This window comes from Micropterus dolomieu, linkage group LG14 (assembly GCF_021292245.1).
Source record: "Micropterus dolomieu isolate WLL.071019.BEF.003 ecotype Adirondacks linkage group LG14, ASM2129224v1, whole genome shotgun sequence".
NCBI lineage: Eukaryota > Metazoa > Chordata > Actinopteri > Centrarchiformes > Centrarchidae > Micropterus > Micropterus dolomieu.
In genome coordinates, this window is record NC_060163.1 from 21,833,796 (window position 1) to 21,848,259 (window position 14,464).

At 39.1% G+C, this 14,464-nt stretch overlaps 3 protein-coding genes and 1 non-coding gene across 10 annotated transcripts in view; 3 read left to right on the forward strand and 1 right to left on the reverse strand.

Annotated features, from left to right (window-relative positions):
* LOC123982628 (kelch domain-containing protein 1-like) overlaps positions 1 to 2,393 on the forward strand; it is a 14,611-nt gene extending 12,218 nt beyond the window's left edge. The window contains exons 12-13 of the mRNA XM_046068278.1: positions 717 to 796; positions 2,008 to 2,393. Of these exons, the coding sequence (XP_045924234.1) occupies positions 717 to 796; positions 2,008 to 2,143 (216 nt within the window). The 3' untranslated portion in view covers positions 2,144 to 2,393. The remainder of the gene's footprint in view (positions 1 to 716; positions 797 to 2,007) is intronic.
* An 81-nt stretch (positions 2,394 to 2,474) lies between these two features.
* Positions 2,475 to 13,955, reverse strand: LOC123982630 (LIM and SH3 domain protein 1-like). 3 transcript variants are annotated; one of them, XM_046068289.1, is made up of 8 exons: positions 13,835 to 13,955; positions 10,862 to 10,956; positions 9,821 to 9,905; positions 7,298 to 7,405; positions 5,847 to 5,954; positions 4,102 to 4,171; positions 3,848 to 3,933; positions 2,475 to 2,996 (listed from the first exon to the last, which is right to left on the reverse strand). In XM_046068289.1, exons 1-8 carry the CDS (start codon positions 13,847 to 13,849, stop codon positions 2,823 to 2,825), a joined length of 741 nt encoding a protein of 246 aa, XP_045924245.1. In that variant the 5' UTR covers positions 13,850 to 13,955; the 3' UTR covers positions 2,475 to 2,822. The 3 variants fall into 3 exon arrangements, with proteins under 3 accessions (XP_045924245.1, XP_045924244.1, XP_045924246.1); XM_046068288.1 differs by lacking the exon at positions 13,835 to 13,955 and adding an exon at positions 12,350 to 12,561; XM_046068290.1 differs by lacking the exons at positions 7,298 to 7,405; positions 13,835 to 13,955 and adding an exon at positions 12,350 to 12,559.
* trnac-gca lies at positions 13,425 to 13,496 on the forward strand. The gene has a single exon. It is a non-coding gene; the product is annotated as a tRNA-Cys (tRNA).
* Positions 13,614 to 14,464, forward strand: part of tectb (tectorin beta) — a 44,822-nt gene continuing 43,971 nt past the window's right edge. For 2 of the 5 annotated variants that reach the window (XR_006828020.1, XM_046068283.1), the window contains exons 1-2: positions 13,614 to 13,808; positions 14,310 to 14,422. The gene's annotated coding sequence lies outside the window, so the exon portion shown is untranslated. Of the gene's footprint in view, positions 13,809 to 13,829; positions 13,994 to 14,309; positions 14,423 to 14,464 lie in introns of those variants that run through there. The other 3 variants (XM_046068284.1, XM_046068286.1, XM_046068285.1) reach the window with 3 other exon arrangements.

The window sequence follows — 14,464 nt, forward strand, 5'->3', positions numbered from 1 at the left end:
TCCAGGTTGCATGTTCAAAGTTGCCACCTTGTGAAACACTGAAATCTGCTTAAGGAATTGTACTAATGTAAATGCTCCGTACTTGTATAGCGCCTTTCTAGTCTTTTCGACCACTCAAAGCGCTTTTACACTGCATTCACCAGTCACACACAAACAGAAACTAACATTCACACTCATTCATACACTGGCGGAATAGCAAATCGGGGTTCAGTATCTTGCCCAAGGACACTTCGACACGCAACCAGGGAGCCAGGGATCGAACCGCCGACCTTCCGATTAACAGCCAACCCGCTCTACCTCCTGAGCCACAGCCGCCCCACTAATGAGACGCTAGCAGTGTGAAATGCTACATGCTGATATTTAGAGGTTATGATAGCCATTTTCACAATCTTAGCTTAGCCTGTTAGCATGCTAACATCTGCTAATTAGCGCTCAACATCAAGTGCAGCTGAGGCTGATGGGAATGTCATTCGTTTTCAGGTACTTTGTCATAAACCAGAGTGTTAGTCAAAATTGGACCAGATGGTGATACTAGAAGAAAATCAGTTGATCACCAAAGTCATACTGATTCATCATGGCTGTAGAGAGATTTAGTCTGGACCAAGTGGTGGACGTGCCAACATTACCATCCAGAGGAATGGATATATGGAAATAGATGCTAAAAAAACAGTTTCACCCACACTCCATCCTCATGTGATTGTCAATCCTCTTATCAGGTGGCTATTCTGAGGGCTCCATCCCAACATCACTGCAAAGAGGTTTTCCTCTTCCAGACCCAGCCGTACCCCCTCTTCAGGTATGTTGAACCTTCCAAGTTTATTTCCAGTATCTATGTTCCACAATACAACCATCTGCCCTGAATTCATCCTTGTGTTTATGGGTTGGTCACATGCATTTGTTGTTACCACTGCACATTATGTACATTGACATCATGTGAGAGCATGTTTGCTTTTTGTCTCCATTCACACATGATTAAGCAGTTTTAACAAAGTCCACAGAGACCGCCCTTTGAGATGTTTATGCTCTCACTCTGTTGAACCGGTGTGCCAGTTCACATGACATGGACATGGTGTTATGCTAATAAGCTTTACATTGTTAATATGTATTGGTAGGCAATAGGCTGGGGCATGTTTTTATATTAAATAGTCAGATTATAATCACTTCAGAACACTTGATACAAAAGTTTATTTTCTGACCAACTGTGTTTTTTTTTTTTTGGTTGATTTTTTTTATTTTTTATTTTGTGATCAGATTGGAGTTCAGGTTTCATCTCTGCAGATAGGTTCTGCGAGAAGCATTCTTTTCAAAGCAAATAATTGCTCCTATGGTAGACGCTGTGATATGATCTCCCACGTATTGCAAGAAGGTAGTCTAGATTACATTCAGCTTCGTGAAGGGGGGGGCAGCATCTACAGCCGTACTAGCCAAACATCGGAGTCTGTGAGACTTGGATGCTGTTTAGAAGGCAAAATGTTAACTAGGTTCACCATCTTGGGTTAAGTTTTGCCATTTAATCTGGTACATATATTCATAGTTTACAGAGGATGAGTCCTATTGTTTTTGTTTTTTGGGGGGGGGGTTCTGGGAATGGTAGCTAGGCTAGAGGTAGATTATTGGTGTTTTGGGTAACTGAAACACTTACTGAAATACATTACAACACATCACACAATGGCTTCTGTAATGCAAGGTCATGTAATGTCAAGGGTTTACTTGTGTAAAGTTTTTACAGAAATTATGTTTGAGTTTAAAACGATTAATTTTGAAGCAGTCCAGAGGTCCAAAACACCTCTCAGTCAAATCAAGGAGATTAGTAACATGGCAACCATCAGGTGGACAATAAACGTGCAAATGATGGTACAACACTTGTTTCCTGGAAAAGTAAAATACATCAGTTCTTGTCAGAGCAGGGCTACAGTTATTCATTTAAGGTCTGTACACTAGAGTGTGTATTTATAAAAGTAGTTTTAGAGCACCGGAACAATCTTGTTGTTGTTCTCTCCTCCCAAGGTTGTGTGAGGACTTCATAGGAAAAAACCCGGAGCTGTTTGGGAATCAGCTGAACTGGCTGCCATCAAAGCCACGCAGCAAAATCGACAAGCGAGTGGCTTTCTTCTCTGTTATGACGCCTGTCGTTACAGCTTGAAGAGGACTTTTAGAGCGACAAGATTCTGTGTTATTACCAAACATTTTTCATTCTTTGTCGGGTTAGTGTGTTTTTGTGTTTAATGATTTAAAAAAAAAAAAAAACATGGTGCTGCTAAAGTTCATTGTTTTAACTTAAACCTTTTGTAAGTAAGCCATTTTGTTTTTAAACAGCCACTTTAGAATAAGTAAACTTTTACTCTATAGTGATTTGATGTGCAATCTTATTTTGAATAAAGGTATTGATATTACTATGGTGTTATTCCCTAAATGAACAATATGACATGACATGCTGTATATTCCACAAATCACCATACAAAGAGGAAAAATGATGCATGTAAAATACTTTATTTTATTCCTTCTGCTTTCCTCACTTACTTCCTCTTGTGGGTTTCTGTTACAGAATACCATTTCACTTCAACTTTTAGTATCATTGATGTTTCCTATGTGAAATTTCACTCGGACTAATCTCATTTTTCAAGAACGGTTGTCGTAACTTAGATTTGAGGAGTATATTTCTGACAAAGGCAAAGCATGACCAGTCTGGGAATTTATTAAAAATAGCATTTTTTTTTTTTTCTTCATTTGCAAAAGGTGATTTGGGAAGCCCGATTGTTGTTGGTGACCGCAGATTCACAGGGCAGTTCATGCTGGAGGTGGACTGCCTCGCCTGTTTTGTTTCACACAGGCCGGATGTAGTTAGCGGGCAGCATGCCCCGCTGCCCTGTGCGCTGGTTGCATCCGAACATCCAGCCCTCGTCTATTGGCTCCACATCTAAGATCAAATCGCCTTCCTGGAGAGAAACTTCATCTGCTTCTGCAGCCATATAGCTGTACATGGCCTGGTAACGTTTCTGTGGAGTTAAATCAAACACACAAAAGGAAATGAATAACAGAGGCGCTCACACACAGATGCACTGGCATATAACATAAAGATAGTATACAAAGTCCAAACAGATTAATTTGCATTTAATTTCCCTACTGAGTAAGACATACACACATACAAATATACTGTACAAACGATAAAATTCACGCAGCAGCTACACTGACAGTTGGCGGACACTCAAACCACATAAAAATATACATTCACACAGATGCACAGGAACACACACTTTGTTATTATTAGAGAACAAGACTTCTGTATCAACTGAAACTAAACTAATCTGCTAAAACTAAACTATTATAAAACTTCACAAACTAAAACAACAATACAAACAAAATTGAAAATTTATATTACAATAAAAAGACAAAAATAGCCTAGCATCACATACACATACATACTAACTACACTATATGGCTAAATGTATGTGGACACACTTGTTGACCTTTGGCTAGATTAGTTCCAGTTACCACAAATGTTAGTGCTACAGCACTCAATGAATATAGACCACGTTGTGCTTCCAACTGTGTGGCAACAGCTTTTTGTGTAGAAGAAGTTTACTGACCTGCACAGAGCCCTGACCTCAACCCCATCCAACACCTTAGGGATGATTTCAAATGCTGAAGGTCTAGTCAGCCAGACCTTATCGCTCAGTGAATCGCTAAATGGGAGCAAATCCCCTCACTAAGGTTACATAATCTTGTGGAAAGTCAACCCAGAAGAAGCAGTTAATATAAGCAGATTAATGTTCTAATATCGTAGGGTGTAATGTTCAGGTGTCCACGTAATTTTGGCCATATATTGTATTTTATGTATTAGCCTTACCACTCCACTAGGTGGTGCTACAGCAGCAGGACGCATTTGTCCGACCGGCTGACTGAATCTCTCAGGGTTGGGTTGCTCTTCATAGTCTACACACACACACACACACACACACACACACACACACACACACACACACACACACACACACACACACACACACACACACACACACACAATTAATATACATATATATATACAGTCAAACATGGTTATTTAGATGAGTCTGTCTCAAAATGTCTCAGTATGTGCCTTACCTTGTCTATTTTCAGGAGGAGGTGCGTCACTTCGAATCCTGCTCTTCTCAAATTCTTCATGGTACTTTATCTGCACACACAGGCAGCAAAACACACGCATGTTAAAACCACATTAGGACGCTACACTCAGATTTGACAACACGTGTCATAGATCTGTGGTATATAACTCACAATCTTTAGGAGGGCTGATGGAGAGTTTTATCTCTGCCACAAAGGCAACAGTTTTTTATTACAGAATCCAACCGTCAAACAGTCAAAGACTTCAAGCAAAGAGCTACCTGTCTATTTTAAGTTTTCAGGTTTTATTTCCTCATCTTACAATAACACTAAGATGAAATGTACCAGTAAAAATGTACATACATGTCAGCTATGCTGTTTGGATTGTAAAGCCCTCTTTATAAATAAGGCTGGAAGAGGAAACTGGATGTTGAATAAGGAAAAGAAGGATCAGCCCCCTGTGACCTCAACAGCCCTCAGGAGGAGCAAAAAGAGGGAGGACATGATGGGAAAAAGACTGGAGGAGAGTGAGGGACTAAAAAAAAGGCAAAATGAAAGAATGAAAGCAGCCAGTGGAAAAAGAAGTTACTAGGTTTTTGCCCTTTTGACATGCAGCTTATCACCCGTCATTCCTTTCTGCAACTAGTGCTCTCATGAGAGACAAAAGAGAAAGTTTGTGTGTGTGTTTCAGTGTTGTATGCATGCATGCATGTGTGTGTTTCAGTGTTGTATGCATGTGTGTGTGTGTGCACGCAGCAGAGGGCGGACGTTCACTTTGTGTCCACAGCTGAGAGACTTTGACCATATAGGGCAGCTCCTCAGTGGACGCAGAGAAATGTCTGAAATGTGCCTGTGTGTCTCTGCAGGATCGCACTGACATCCTTCACTGCTGTGTGGAGCAGTTTCTTCCCTCGGCTTTGAACCAGTCCACTACCATCCTTCTCTGAAAGGGCTTATTGGACCGTGATGCTTTCCTGTTGTGTTTTAGGGAAATGGCTCGACTTACTGCTTGCATCTGGCAATGTCGTGCTTGTATTTTTGTCCTGCACGGAAACAAACACTGTGCGATTCCATTATTTTTTCGAACAGTTAAAGTGGAAAAAACAGTGAGATATCTACCAGATGTTTAACTGTGCAGTTAGATTAAGGATTAGTTCCTTCTCTGAGCAGAAGTCAATGTGAAATTAAGTTAATGAAATTTTGTTTGTAGTGTGTCATTTCATACACAATGTGCCAATTATGGCAGATCATCCACAGAACATGCTGTCAACAGTTTTCACTGGAACTACTTTCTACTCATTTCTTTTGTGTTCTGTAGATTAATTAACCTGGTTTCAGACCTCTGAATCAATGTCTACATTTCACCTACATATAGAGCTTATTAAGAATACCTTGCCACAAAAAAGGCGACAAGTCTTATGGAAGTTTGCAGAAATAACGACTCTTAAATTGGCTTATTTCTTAATAATCTTGAAAAATGTTAACTAGCAACCACTACCGCAGCTTCTCAGTGGATTGAATATGACGTCAGTGGGATGGATACGACACTCGCTAGTGGTTGGCTAGGCTAAAATAACAGAAACTTCCAAACAGAAAGCAGTTGACATGAACACAAATGTCAATTGCTTGGCAAAATCCCCAAATTAGGGCACTGTTTCTAGAAAATCTCAGCAAAATCTCTAAACGTGGGCACGTAAAACCCCAAACTCTCAGCATTAAATAATGTTTCTCAGGGGGACTGAACTTACGTTACTGATCTGGTCTTGTGTCTTCTTCACTCTCTGCATCTCTGGAGTGTCGACCACCACGCTGAAACCTTTTCCTTTGTTCTTTTCAAAGTCCTCCTTGTAAAGAGCCTGAAATTTACAGTTAAATGAAATGTCAAAAAACAAAAAGTAGTTCGATATTTTGGGCTCCTTTTCTGAGAGTTAGATGAGAAGATTAATAATTCTCTCATGTTTGTGCGCTAAATATGAAGCTACAACCAGCAGCTTAGCTTGGCATAGAATCTGGAAAACAGGAGTAAGCAGCTAGCCTGGCTCTGTCCAAAGGTAATAAAATCTGCCTAAGAGAACCACTAAAACTCACAAATTAACACAATCTTGTTTCTCTAACAAAATCTTGTTTGTTTAATTCAAAAACTTCCTGGAGTATTGTTGTCACTGTGAGTTAGCCAGGCAACCAGCCAAGGTTCCAGGAAGTCAGTGGGCCCATCCAAGAAATAGTCCGACACATGACCTGGATAACATCGCAACTTTTAAGTTCTACACTTCTGTTTTTGTATGGATTAAATAGATGAGTCTTTATGTTAAACTAAGCTAACTGGCTGCTGGTTCGGTTCTAGCATATTGGACAGACTTGAGAGTGGTACCAATATCCTCATCTAACTTTCAGTAAAAAATAAGCGTATTTCCCATAATGTCGAACAATTCCTTCAAGACAAGTATGATAAATTACACAAGTTGAGTGAAACAGTTCAGTAGATTTATTATATTTTGAATTCATGCACAGTTTTATCATTCACTTCAGCTGAAAACATGGAGTTACAATCTGTGTATATGGTGTATTGTATCAGTTGAATGACATCTTGCGGTAAAAAGAAGTCATGTCCTGTATGTTATTCCCATTATGACAGTGGTCTCCATTTTTGCTTGTGACCCCTCAATTTCAAGTTATGTCTAATTGCAACCTGCTGGTTATAGGGTACATGTCTATGAACAGCCATTTTTCATTTTAACATTTTTTAGAGCCCTGCAGTGGTAAAAACATCCAGTATTTTGCAAGAGCAAAACACAATTTGGAGGCAAAACTTTCCTTTACTTATTTGTAAGTCTTGTTATGCAAAATGGAAACAACTGCACTGACAGGCTGTTGTGATGTTTTAGTCTTGAGTCAGTCTGCAACACAAGTTCAACATAACCTGAATGCAGCCTTGGATCAAAACCACTTAGGACTGATTTAACAAGAACGTTTATATGTTAAGGAAGAGATTTTTATAAAAGTGCATGCAGATGTGCAGACACAGACACAGACACAGTTAGAAGTTGGAAAGAAGTCACATCATAAAACTTGTCTCTAGAAATGAAGAAAAAGGTAACTCGACGAGCTGTTATGACTGTAGAGACGAAACGAAGAACTGAAGATTTAGTGTTATTAGATTATTCGATGCTCTGCGGTTTTCGAGGCGAACCGGACATACATGACTGATCTGGTCTTGTGTCTTCTTCACTCTCTGCATCTCCGGAGTGTCGGCCACCACGCTGAAACCTTTCCCCTTGTTCTTTTCAAAGTCCTCCTTATAGAGCGCCTGCAAATTTGTAATTCATCAGGATTTAAGAAACTCTTTGAAAGACAAAAGGGTAAAAAAAGATCCCTGAGGTTAACTTCTCGGCACAAAGAGGGTTGTTTTCTTCAAAATGACAACAAAGAGATTTTAAAATTAGATTTTATGAGGTTGCACGCACACATTTACTAAACGTGATACACAAATACACATAAACATAAATGTTAAATTACCTTGCTGGTTTAGGCTCAGGGGAAACACTTGCAACATTAAACAAAACCGAAATGTTTAGTTGACAGTAAATCTGAGATCCCCACACACTGCGCTCACACACACACACATAAACACACACACACATACACACATACACACACACTCAAGTGAGTCATGTTCTTGCTATGAAAAAAATGCTGGCTCTGTAAGAGAGCTTGACTGCCGGGACTTTTATGGTTATAAACAATGAAATGGGTTGGTTGGATGAGACAAGAGGAGAGGACAGAGAGAGACCGAGAGAGAGAGAGAGTAGGAAACAGCTTTTGGTGTAAATTTGATCATGATGTTATAACAATCATGAAGCATTACAACATAGTTATGTTACATTATAGTTTAAAATGGTTTTAACCAAAAATGGAACCGCTCTCGCTTAGTCTTTGTGGTAACATCAGGTGCTTGTTTCAGACATTTGGAGTCTAGTAAAGAGATTTGGAGTCAGCTAAAGAGTATAATGAATTTAGCATGAATGTAACACTGGTCCACTCACTGGAACCCATTGTCAACAGTTTTCATAGGGACCATTTTTCCAGAGAAAGTAGTTTAAATAAAATTTGTTACTGAATTATTAAAATGTACTTTTTCAAGACCACAAACAAAATCCATTCACCTCTATTCAGATTCCTTCTCAAATGTGGAGGATTATTTTTAAGGTATATTTCAACATTTTGGGAACTCCTTTCCAAGAGATATGACTGACTGCTATAACCTCCAAGGGAAGCGTCACAAGACAAAATTTAGTATTTTTCAACCTGGACCTTATTTCCCCATGTTTGTGTCTCTATGTGACCAGTATTGAGTGAGCGCACTGCAGTCGCCAGCAGCAAAACAGGGCTCCGACGCAGTCCTTGCAAGTAATTGCGCCCGTCACAGAACATCCAGGGTCGCTTTGACGAGAGAGCTATAGCAAACAAGAAGGTTCTTCTTCTTGGAAAAGGTCTATCTCTGTAGGGATCCTTTCCATAATGTTGTCAGACATTTATAATAACAATCTGAGCTTTTCAGTGGCAAAAGCAAGAACTTTAGTGAGTGCACTTTGACGGGGCGCAATTGCCCGCAAGGCTTATCGAATTAGTAAAACTGTGTTGTGTTTGTTAATAAACCTTATGTGAGTCTTAATTCTTTAACTTTTAGTAGCCTAGTACTGGATGCGATTCACTTGTAATCAATACACGCCAATTCAAATTCAAAAAACACACGGGAGTTACAAACTTGTAGTTAGCCAACACAGATCAATGATATTGCACTAAAAAAGGCAACAAACGTCGGTCAGGCCGCAGTAAACATGCCAGCAGATCAGCTCATTAGAGATAATGCTAGCTAGGCTACCCCCATTAGTCATGTGATCCTGGCATTGCAGGTTGCAGAGGTCCGTCAAGAATCTCGTAGCTAGAGCCCAGAGTTGATTAGCTTTGTTTGAGCAACAGGTAGCCTACAGAGTACAACAGCAGATAAAAGATTCAGTTTTACAGTTTGTTGGCAGGTGATTTAAAGTTTAACAAAAAAAGCAGCATTAAAAAAACTAAGTGGTGATGTGAGTTTTAGGAAATGTTTCTATTTTAAAACTTTTCTACAATTTACAGGCGAAGAAAAGCATTTTGAGGAACAAGGCAATATCTAAAGAAAAATTCAAACTGTAAAGCAATCTTTAATTTTGCGTGACTTGGAGGACTTATGCCTTTGACTGGTTTAAATGGCTGGCTTGAACAGTGTGATTAGATTAGAGGGGTCAGTCAGGGAGGCTGAGTTGAGCCGGTGCCACATGAGAGATCGAATAGGAAGAGAGATTTAAGTGTTTTTTAAACTACTGTCCAATTTCTGATCTGTTAGGAGAAACATTTACACTTTATAAAGCTCAGATTTGGTTTGAGTTCAGTCTCAAAACTTTACATCTAAGTCAAACTAGCATGCTCTCGCTTTAGTATTTGGTCAAAGGGTTCATTTGATTAAATCGAAGGAATCCAATTGTCTTGTGAGGTGCGTACGTGTCTCCTGCTGTGAGACAGATAGAGAGCTAAGTGAAGGAGACAGCTAGAGAGGGAAAGATACACCGAGCCACGATGACGCAACGAGATTAGGACGAGTATCTTTGCAAGTGACAGAAAACAGAGAATGACAAGGATAGCAGAGACAGAGGTGAGTGACAGGTCTGGTCTGTGAGTGTCTGACCTGGCTATTGAGCATGCTCTGTTGTTTGAGACGCAGATTTTCAGGGGTGTCAGTCACTATAGTGAAGGAGGTTTTGGGGTAATGCCTGAAAGAAAAGAGAAGAATAACAGAAATCACTTGTAACCAGATCAATGTTAGAGGTTAACTTTACTCCTAGGTTAAAACTCACTAAAACGGTGTCCTACATTATTCTAGGTGACAGAAAATGTCACTTTTGTTCTGTCAAAAGTTTTACGTTGATCTAATTTAGATTTTATCTGATATTTTTCACATTCTCATATATATCAACAACTATTTAAGTATTCGGTTGCATTTCCCCCCCCCCCCCCCAATAAAGACATAAAGTGTCCCTAAAATAAGTAAAGTAAAAAATAAAGTATTTAATTGTATTTACAAATCCTACTAAAGGTTTAGTAGGTAAAGTATGGTTTTCTGCAGAACTCCTAAAGGCAGCAAAATCTGTAATAACTAAATAATATATTACAGAATATTAGCCAATTTGTTACTACTGGAGATTTGAAGATTTTCTTTTTCCACAAATAACTGAGAGTAAAAGACAGAAGAGGTAGCCCTGCTGTGTGGTCATGAAATGCACAAATGTGGAAACAGCCAGGGCTGAAGTATTTTCTGGAATGGCACAAACTCTCATCTCAGGTTACACTGACGATTTGTTTGGGATCACATGATTCTATCGGTCAGTTCACACTTCACCTCCACACACACTGCAGCTTCCACTGCCCATCTGTGTGTATCAATTGCTACAGAAATAAACATCTGCTTGTGTCATGACAGGTTTTGTTTGTGATGAAATGAACAAAACCTGCTTCTGGCAGTTATAAGATTACAATAACTTATACTTTCCCAGGAAAAAGTACAATTTAAAGACATTATGTAGACATATAATACTGCACACTGTAACGGTGTGGTCACAAGATAATTCATAAGTGCTTCCACACAGTATATAGTTGTCCTGTTAATTTACAGGCTGTCTGATCTGTTCATTTTAACCATCAGCATGATCCATGTGGTGTAAACACTCACATACTGCAGTAAGGTTTCTTCTCAAAGCCTTTGTAGGTCGTCATGCTCAGGGCCATCTTGCATACCTCACAGCTGAAACAACCTTTGTGCCAATACTAGGGAGAGGAAGAGAGCAAAAAGTCAGAGATAATGTGTAAAATATCGAATTCTATCCACTGAAAGAAAAACATCCTAGTGGCCTGCGTTACGTTGTGCCAAATATTTATTCAGTCTTGCTGATTTAACTTGACATCAGTTAAAAAAACAAAAAGAAGGACTTCAATGTAACTTGAGTGGGAAAATTCCTTTACTGCTCTACATGAGACACAGCTGTTTCTCTACACTGAGCAAGTGCCAACAAGAGATGGTTACAGTGAAAAATTGCTATATGAGAATTGAGTGCATGTGTACTGTCATCACCTGAATAAAGTAAGGATTAAGGTATGGTTTGTAGTACTGCCAACTCCCTCAGTAACCTGTTCATATACATGATTTATTTGATTGGGTTAATGTCCAAAAAGATGTGTGGAAACATCTTCCCCAATTCCAGATTGCCTTAATGCCAATTCAATACTTTAAAAGTGTTTTGCTGTTTACCCCCAAACGTGTGCAGTGTTTACTCCTCTCTGTTACCTGTGCACCTGACAGTGCATAGAAAAGAAAACTTTCTCACATGGCCTTACTCTGTGACCTTTGTGGAGTATATGCACCATATGAAAAGAAAGTCATAACACTGGCAAAACAATCCAGCTTGCCACTGTTAATCACATTATTTAGCTTTGATTGTGTCATTAAATTGGTTAAATGAACCAAGGCTGCAGTAATCAGAGATCAGTAATCTGTTTTTATCTGGTTATAGACACATTATCAGAGAACATCTCAACAAGTTGATACCAACACATAAACACACAGTGTGTTCTGTCCTTTTTTTAACATTTAGAGGTTTATAGCCAATATTTATCTACCGGATGTGGTTTTTCTCATCATCACTCCCCCAGTGTGTGTCTGTTATGTGTACAGTATATGTGTATATGTATTGTATGTTATTGTGCATGTGTGCACACAAATGAAGGATAAAGTCATTCACATAATGGGCCTGAAAATTTCATATAGTGGTAAAGCATCACAGAGAGGATACTTAGGATATTGTAAGTTAACAACTAGTCTTGCAAAACAGTTGGTGAAAGTATGAAAGTAAACAGACTTCTGCCTCTCTGACCATCTTTGTAGCCAACTTTTGAAAGCATTTTACAACCTTAAAGCAATGCATTTTTCTTTTTCTTTAAGGAATAGGCTCACTCTTTATGAATCTGCAATACAGGACACAAATAGTAGTCAAAAGATAATCAGGCAAAAGAAGAATCATTACAGGGATGTGCTAACTACAAATAGGCCTATATGAAATGTATTATACAGACAGAAATATTATAGACTAAATCTCTACAGATATTATTGAAATTTGGGATTTATATTTGGTTAGTGAATGGGGTTAGACTTGTATCACCTTACCTTATCAAGGCAATTTATTTTTTCGGTGGGGTAAACTGGTTTATTGCATCTTCCACAGGGCGGATTCATGATGGTAACGGGATTCCTCACACCGCAAAAAAAAACCTCTCACTGCTCCGGTAAAAAAAAGCGTTCAGAAGTAAACTACAGGCTGTGATGAGCAGCTGGGAATCACACCGTCGTCCTCTTCTTCGCCTGCAGGCATTTCACTTAATATACGGTCTCAACCTCACGGCGAGGAGGAGTCAAGCGTGAAGCACCAAGCCTTCACGGTACATATTTACCGTCGGATAACGGAAGTTTTACATGCTCTGTGTGGGTAATAAGTAACCAGACAGCTGTCGAAATAGCGTGCAGGTTGTCTAAAATATCAAAACTATTGATTTTATCTATCTAAAAAAAGAAAGCGTGTAAAATCACAAAATCAACAAGCTACTGAGTTGTGTTCCCGCTTTTAAATGGGAATTACGGGTTTCTGTGGAGTACCTGAAGGCAGCGTCAAATCCGTAATAACCTTAAAAGGAGCAGGAAAGTAACCAGCTGCAGTTACACTATAATACAGTAAGGACGAGTGATAGACATATAAATGTTGGTAAAACAATAATAGTGTAGGGGGGAAAACAAGAAAAAGGATATTTTCAACAAAAATCAAAGACGAAGTTAAGATAATCACTTTGAGTATCCCCCTATGAGTTTTACTATTTTTCTGTATCTCATCTAAAATATTAACAAGTTTAGAAATAATGAAGGCGACAATGTATACAAAGAGAGAAAACACAATTATACGCCTTGATGACAATAGATAAAACACTGATGGCCACAGGAGAGTCACCAGTATCAATCTCTTTGGCACCCTCTGCCGGAGAACGAAGACATTACAACTGCCTATTTTCACTGTGAATGTGAGCTAAATGCTACGTTATGGTATAACGAGTATTTACCGTGCTAATCATAGGTGCTAACACACGATGTAGCGTGGTGACACATACAAAAAAAGGCAAATATACCACCTAAATTAAATTAGGATACTGTGTCTCTATATAAATACAGATAACTCTCTACTCTATTCTACATCGGGGGTATAGCTCAGTGGTAGAGCATTTGACTGCAGATCAAGAGGTCCCCGGTTCAAATCCGGGTGCCCCCTCTTTTTCATAGTCGTTTCAACGTTTGACATTGTATTTATATTTAACGTTACGACCAGGTTGCGAGAGATTGGAAGCCAACGGTTACCGTTACGGTGAGTTTACCGGTTAACGCCTAACGTTTCGCACAAGCCCCAACTTTAACTTGCAACGGTGGAAGCCATAACGTTACATAACGTTACTAGTAACTTAGTATGCTCCACCACCTGTAACGTAACGTTAACTGGTTGTTCAAAAGTTTTTTCAGTCATCATACAGGCGTCACTAAATATAACGTTATTTAACGTTACGCTTTAGTGTGCGCCCGCCGAACTGTAAGTCATAATGTTGACATACTCACTTGTTTGTTCGTCATTTGCTAAAATAATCGGACTCTTTGTAAGTTAGTGTGCTAGCGTAAGTCAGCTCTGGTCATGCTAATAAGGACTAACTGACAGGTTAGCGTCTAGCCTGCGCTGGTGTTCATCATCTTTCAACCCTTAATTTGTCGTCATTAGTCGTATGTAAAGCCCGTTATAACATTTATTGTGCGAGGTTAATCAGTAACGTTACTTAGTTACAAGAAACATGCCTTCATTTATTTCTGTTTTAAACTAAATCTGTGAGACTAACTTAGCTGTGAGTTTCTAGCTAGGTTAGCTTGAAATTACATTATTTGGGATCAACCTGTCACTAGGTTTAAGTGTGGGGGTTGTTGGGTTGTTGACTTTCTTGTAGTGTCATGGCTCCATCGTGTGGCTGTGCTATGTAATGTTTGTGTGCCATCAATCTATAACAATGACTGGTTCTGTTTGTATTATGTTTTTATTTCCAAGTAAGGTTCAAATCAAGGGAAACTGGACTTGGTTGAAGATAACGTTACTTGAAGATGTTTCAACTCTCTTCCAAGAGGCTTCTTCAGTTCTCAGAAACTGGCAGGGAGTCCCAGGTATTTAACCTCTGTGGGATTGTTATCATCAAGGTGATGTAT

What these genes read in the sequence shown, in the direction of transcription:
- LOC123982630 (XM_046068288.1), bottom strand. Translation starts at nt 12,418, where the DNA reads ATGAATCCGCCCTGTGGAAGATGCAATAAACCAGTTTACCCCACCGAA. An exon ending in AGAGCATGCTCAATAGCCAG is followed by an intron (nt 7,406 to 9,820) that starts GTCAGACACTCA and finishes ACAAATTTGCAG; the next exon opens with GCGCTCTATAAGGAGGACTT. An exon ending in CACAAGACCAGATCAGTAAC is followed by an intron (nt 4,172 to 5,846) that starts GTAAGTTCAGTC and finishes CTGTGTGTGCAG; the next exon opens with ATAAAGTACCATGAAGAATT.